Below are 6,820 nucleotides of genomic sequence, written 5' to 3'. Positions count from 1 at the left end.
AAAAAAAAAATATTTGGCTCCGTGAAATCGTAGATTGGCCTCTAGTGTCTAACATATAAAAAATCTAACATCATCCAACATGTATTTATGTTACTGTTAAAAAAAAAAAAAAAAAGTTTAGGGAAAGTAATTTACCTTTTCAAAGCTTGAAATGTGTAGATCTTCAAGGCAATGGATGTGATGATGTGGCTAATTAGAGGGCAATAGAGTGAATTTGTATTGAAATGCAAGGAGGAGCCGAAATTTCACCAAAACATACGAGTTGGGGTTAAAATTTTGACTCCCCCAAACGAAATGGGCTATTTATAAGTCTAAGGTGGTGTCATTTCGCTCGAGAAACCGAAATATCAACCAAGATATTGTACAAATAGCATTTCGTAGACTACGGGCCCGTTTGATAACGTTTCAAGAAACGCGTGTCTGTCGTTTCTGTTTTCAGAAACAGCAGAAACGGAGTAAAAAGCGTTTGATAAAACTGTTTCGTTTCACTTACTTTTAGAAATAGAAATAGAAATTTTTACTTATTTATGGTTCAAGAAACGACCCAGGCGAAACAAGTTCAACTTGTTTCACCGTTTCTGGAAACGACTTGTGGCCATTCTTTCACTGGTTACTATCGACTTCTAAAAACATGACTTATCAAACACCTTCAATTCCGTTTCTGTTTCTAAAAACGAAAGTTTATGTTTCTGCCGTTTCTTGAAATAGAAACGATAGAAACGTTATCAAACGGGCCCTAAAAAAAAAAGAAACCCCCCAAAATAATCAACGGCGAGATTTTGAACCATGAACATGAGAGGGCACACATGGGTATCAACAAAGGGATAGGGTTTTTGTATTTCGTAGGGTTAGGGCGTCATTTCACCCCCTTTGTGTGTGGGGTGTTGGGGGGAGGGGGTGGGCGTGCCTAAAAAAAACAGAAAAAACAAAACAAAACATCACATCGGGGTTACTACTGGACGTCTGGGAGAAACGATTAAATAGGGAATAGAACTCTTGAAGTCTATACTCTGAAAGGGATAAACAGAATGCATTCTTTCGGGCATCGTTTTAGCACTCTCATCACATTGTCTGGTTTCTTACTGGTTCTGTCATGTTCTCTGGCTTCCCTCACTGATATCTTCAACTCCCCCTCCGTGCATGCCCATGCTGAGGTGAATCTGAAACGCCTCATTGGCGTTTTCCTTTTCTCATTTATCTTTGTTTCTAGTTGTATGATCTTTGAGATTCTTTACTGGATTTTGATTCTAATTGTGTATTTTTTCTGGTTTCATTGCTTGATCTTAATATACATTGTTCACATTCTGATTTTATTTGTTGGAATCCATGAGCGAAATGGAATTCTCGGGCCTGTAGTTCTTATATAATGCTGATTAGGGCTGTGCATGGAAGAGGGGGGGGGGATAAATTATGATATGTGCTTCGTTATATTCTTAAAGAATATCTAAACTTCCTCTGGAGTGGAGTCACCGTGGAGAAATTCCCGTAGACTCTGATGTACATCGTTATGTTCTTTAATTGGAACACCTACTTTTTGGACTCAGAAATGTAAAAAGTGTATCTTTTTTCCCATTTTTCCAACTTGACATGAAGGTCTATCGGAATAATTTGGGAAATTACATATTATTAATTTAACTTATTAATGGAAATAATCAACTTAAAATTTTGTTGCAGAATATATATATATATATATATATATATTTAAACTTGTTTTAGAATAAATTTTAAAAAACATCCAAGTTTATTGGGAAGTACCTTGGAGCATGCTGCATGCTGATTTCAATGTCATAAGGATCTCATGAAAAAGAAAAAATGGGATTAGTGCAAGTTTTCAATAGCCTTATTGGTTATTTAATGTGAGAGACCATCCTTTATCAGATGGAATCTCCAGATCGAACATGAGAGATTCTCTAGTGGCATGGAGATGGTACAGATTCTTGTTTATGATGTAGTGGAGAGAACATTTTAGTTGAGATCGGCAAAATGCTCTTCCCAGGAGTAAATCTGATCATATCACAATCACTATCGTATCTATGAGAGTGAATAGAGTAACTGGATCTTTTGATTCGGGCAATATCTGATTATCAAACCCAGATTTCATGTAGTGAGATGGTCAGGGGAATCAATGAACATGGTTAGGAAGGCTTTAAATTCATGTGAAGGTTGGCATCTTGTGGTGACAGAGTTCCTTCTATTAGGATTTTGTGGCTGTGGTACAGTATTACTACAGGGTGTAACATGATTGACATTGTTCCAGGATGCACATCAAAATTCGATGTTATTTCATATTTACTCTCTGACCTTTTTGGTATTTTGATAAACCCTTCTTCAATTGAAGTTCCCCAATTTAAGATCTTGAGAATGAGGGACGGGGTTACCACAGTCTGTAACATGATTGACTTTGTTTCTGGCTGTATAGTGGAATTTTGTAGCATTTAATATTTGCTTTCTCAACCCTTCTTGTCATTTGATTAATCCCTTGCTTTATTTATCACTGTTTTTTTCTTTTGGATAATTTTATTTATCACTGTTATCTGTGCTTGATTTAAAAGTATGAAATGTTTGGTAGAAGGTGAACTTCCCCCCCACCTTAATAGAAAACAACAGAATTTATTGCCAAAAAAGAGCAAAAGTACCAGATATAGTGTACAATAACAACAAAGAGCAAGGTCTCATCCACAAGAAAGGACTTCATCATCTGGTAAGGTCCCAGATGCAAAGATTGTCTATTGACATCCCGTAGGCCAACTCATCTGCTATTTACTGGATCTATCCTCCAGGACAAAGAATTCCCTTGGGCACAAATGCACTTAGGGGTTATATATATACATAGCTAAGGATAACAATAATTTGTTATTTAAAATTATCGTTGCAGTTGGTTGGCACACTCTGCATGGGAGTCTAGGAGATCAAATTTTATATATACATAGCTAAGGGAAGGAGACGGGCCACACAATACCCAACGATTTTAGGGTGTCTAGTCTGCCATGATTTTGGCAGACATTCTCTCTCCTCCTCCGCTCTTCTCTCCCATATCCATCTTCTGTGATTGTGAGCTAGGATTTCTGAAACCTTAATTGAGGAAGAAAACCTCGCTGCATCAATCTCTCCTACCCATGACGAGTAGCCAGTTCAAGTGCTCCAATCCTTTAGATTAGGTAACTCTAAACCCCTCTTATTTGTGTTTGTTTAATCGGAGGGGGTGCTAAATTTTTCGTTTGGCATCCCTCATTGTTAATACCTCCAACTCCAGCTAGCCCAGATGAGCCTTCTCTTCTCCCTTCCTTCTTTTTCCCTTAGTGGGTCTTTTGTGTTATGCATTCTTTCCTAATGATTACTTCTATTTCTACATTCTTTATTTATAGAGCAAAAAATTGGTGGACTCATTAACAAATTGATATTGTGAATGATGGCTCATACTTAAATTATTTTCTGTTTCTTCAGGTCTTGAAAATAAATCGGTTTCGGAAGCAGCTAAATGGAAATGATGAGGTTAAGCAATTCTTCTCATTCTTCATCTTAGGTTTATAGAAGCTATTCAAGGGATGACTAGGACATCTTTCCACTGTATATGATGATCATATTTTGAATGGCAGTACATCCTTCCAATTCACAAGGTTTAGCTTTTGACCAAAGTGGTATAAAAATTAATAGTCAGTATAGTCTACTTAATTAGAGCTATGATCCTGGACTGCCCACCGATGAGGGCTCCCTGCACGGCCCAAATATCAGCCAAGTGGCAGTTTGGGTGGATCCCAAATTTGTGGATTGGTAGACAAGGCCTTGCGTGTCAATTCCAGTCAAACGGAGTTGGCCACATGGAAAAACAAGGCCTAGCAAGAGGGTGCACACTAATGTATGGTCTTATCAAAAAAAAAAAAAAAAAAAAAAAAAAAAAAAGAGGTGAATGTCTACACAAGGATGCAAGCAAATACGTAGGAAGCTAAATAATTGAATTAGGCTCTGACATTCAACATGTGGCTGATCCTGACCATGTCCTATCTCCTGTCCATCCAATAGCTGGAACTTTCAACATCTTTCCATTGACAGAATTTGAAATTTATATTTGCTCTTGTTTTCACAGGTCACATTGACCTTGAACATGTCCATGGATTTACGATCAACTTTCACATGGAACACCAAGCAGGTATAATGCAAATTTTATCTCTCTCCTTCTCTCTCTGGGGTTTTGGGGTGAAGGAACTGTTCCCAATGTTAAAGAGATGTGGAAGCACCCCATTTGTGAGAGGATCATCTTTCTCAGTGGCACTTGTAAGCATGTTAAAATGCCCGAGCCAGTCAAAATTTTTTTGTAGGTTATTATATTTTAATCTTTAAGTAGTATTAAGTGTTTCTGACAGCACCATATAAGCATAAAAAAAAAATGCCCCTTCAATTCCGAAGCCAACAATTTGTAGATTATATTTTTTTTGCCTTAAGTAGACCGAGTGCCTCGTTTTCATTTGTATCCTCAATACTGACTTGGTTGAAGATAATTTTCAATTTACATATGAAGAAAAACTGAAAAAACTTCATTGATCTTTGCCAAAGAATAGATACAGTTTGAGTTGCCATGGAAGTTGAGCATAACTATTTCCACTTTCGTGCCTCCTGCCAGCAGGACGCTTGACCATTTTGTGCCGAAAATCAGTGGGATGGCTTCCCTGAAAATATTTTAGGATGGCAGACAACTTGATGAGTTTCACTCAAATGATATTAAAAACTTTGAGATAGCTCTCTCAAGTTTGTGTTATGGTACTTTTCCGTCACACATTCTGTCTCACTAGCTTGCTCTCTCTTTTTTTTCTCCCCAGTTTGTGTTTTACTTTGTAGTTGTGATAATTCATTATCTCATCATTTCAAACTTGGACCTCTGTTATGTTTATAACTAGAAATCTGGACATCTGAGTCTTATTGTTCAACCACACTGACTACCAAAGAATTTGGTATCAGATCTTTTGATTGGGATATTGACGGCCAATGGAAGCCACTCGGATTGCTTTCTCCAACTCCTTCAAAGCCATTATTCCCAAGATATAATCAAGAACATTCAGCTTTTCTTGATTATGGGCCTTGTTCATGTTCTCTTGAGTCCAAATAGTTATGCATTATAATTCATAAAAATGTTCTGAACTATAAGCCACATGCCTTAGAATTGTTGTCCCTTTGCAAAAGTGACGTGTGATAGAAATACTGTGAATTTTAAAACTTCCTTGACATTTAAGCTAGAAATTTGTAGGCAGATTGATGCAGGACAGGTTCAGAAAAAGGTTCTAGAATCCACAGGTAATGAGCCCTCTGACAGTAGGAAGCTTAGAATAGAATAGAAGAAAGAACAAAGAAACAACAGGAATATGTAGCTGAAGCAATAATAATAGTAGCCAAAAAGCAATGCTGAAGCTAATAATCAACCTGGTTGTCACCTGGATATCCGTAATTCTTTTGAATGTCCAAATTAATACAATAATTTCAAAGCCCAGATCTGTATATTTAGATCTCAGCTCCAGTCCATACATCCTTTTACCATGTGAAAATGGCTCCTTTATGAGTGCTCACCCTGTCCTAAACAAATAAAACGTCAGCTTAATAGATAGACACTAACTGTTTAAGCCAAACAGAAGTTCTGTAAATAACTCTTAAAATGACATATAATTGAAAAAGAAAATCAACTATGTTGTTCCATCAATGCATGATCTTCCTCGAGTTGAATATGGACTTGCTGAAGAAAAAAAAAAAAAAAAAAAATCACTGTTGAAGCTTGAAAACATTCCTGCATTGAGGACATTCAGAACATGCTAGTAAATTGAGATTGCTGACCTTCTCTAGACCTTATTTTCATGGCGAATGATCTTTCTGGAAGTCTTAACAACATTTTCAGGAAGTTCCCCTTTGTTAGCTCTATTTGTGCTTGTGGGGAAGAAATCAGGCTTCCTCTTATCATGAAAGTTCTAATCCATTCTTGGTTTGCTATCTTTGTGTAAAATCATGGAAAGCAGCTACTAGCTACCACAACCTAGTAGTAGAACCAGCATAGTTCTGAGGTGCCTTTCTCATCCTCAATATCCTCAGTGCTTCTGTAGTTGGAAAGTCTAGGGGTCATCCACAGTTTTCTTCTTGTTGATGCTGCTATCTGAACCTACCATTTCTTTGGAGCCCGGGGAGAATTGGCCTCACTAGCAGGGTTTATATGGAAAAGCCTCTCTACTGAGCAAGTCATTAGAACATTGTTTATTTCCTGCTGCATCAACTAGAATAAGCTTATGATTCCCTGTTAGGAGAACCTACATTTCAAGCCTTTGAACCAGCTTTCTGACATTCTTGTTGTGAGTTCTATCAGAAATTTGTCCAAACAACTGGCAATGGCTTGACTTGGTATGAATGTAAATTTATAGCAAACATGTATGCGATGTGGCGTTTTCTTGGTATTTATGGGCCCCCACTGCAAATATAAGTATTCTGGGAGAAAAAAAAAAGAAATAATAAAGATTATCAAAACTTATCTTACAACTATGTTTTAAGGTTACTGCAGTTTTTTTTTTTGGGTGGAGTTTTAGCTTAATTTCAACAGAGCCTTCTGTGTATCCTGATACAGAAGTCTTTTTTATTTTTCTTATCTTCCTTGTTTACTATACTGAAATGGTCACCATACACATATACGTCATGCTAACATATATCATCTCCATCGTACCTTAATTTTATATTGCAGGTCTTTGTATTTGTAGCAGCTGAATATGAAACTCCAAAGAATTCTTTGAATCAGGTATGCCTTCATACCACCTCCCTGCCCCTAGACCCCCCCTCTCCCCCACCCCCCCCTAAA

General features: G+C 37.2%; 1 protein-coding gene across 1 annotated transcript in view; it reads left to right on the top strand.

The window, feature by feature from the left end:
• The first annotated feature begins 944 nt into the window (after positions 1-944).
• LOC122064072 (signal peptidase complex subunit 3A-like) overlaps positions 945-6,820 on the top strand; it is a 29,749-nt gene continuing 23,873 nt past the window's right edge. Inside the window, exons 1-4 of the mRNA XM_042627767.1 lie at positions 945-1,154; positions 3,445-3,492; positions 4,085-4,147; positions 6,707-6,760. Coding sequence (XP_042483701.1) covers positions 1,029-1,154; positions 3,445-3,492; positions 4,085-4,147; positions 6,707-6,760 — 291 coding nt within the window. The 5' untranslated portion in view covers positions 945-1,028. The remainder of the gene's footprint in view (positions 1,155-3,444; positions 3,493-4,084; positions 4,148-6,706; positions 6,761-6,820) is intronic.

Source organism: Macadamia integrifolia, unplaced genomic scaffold (assembly GCF_013358625.1).
Source record: "Macadamia integrifolia cultivar HAES 741 unplaced genomic scaffold, SCU_Mint_v3 scaffold1514, whole genome shotgun sequence".
NCBI lineage: Eukaryota > Viridiplantae > Streptophyta > Magnoliopsida > Proteales > Proteaceae > Macadamia > Macadamia integrifolia.
This window is presented reverse-complemented; position numbering and strand designations above follow the sequence as displayed.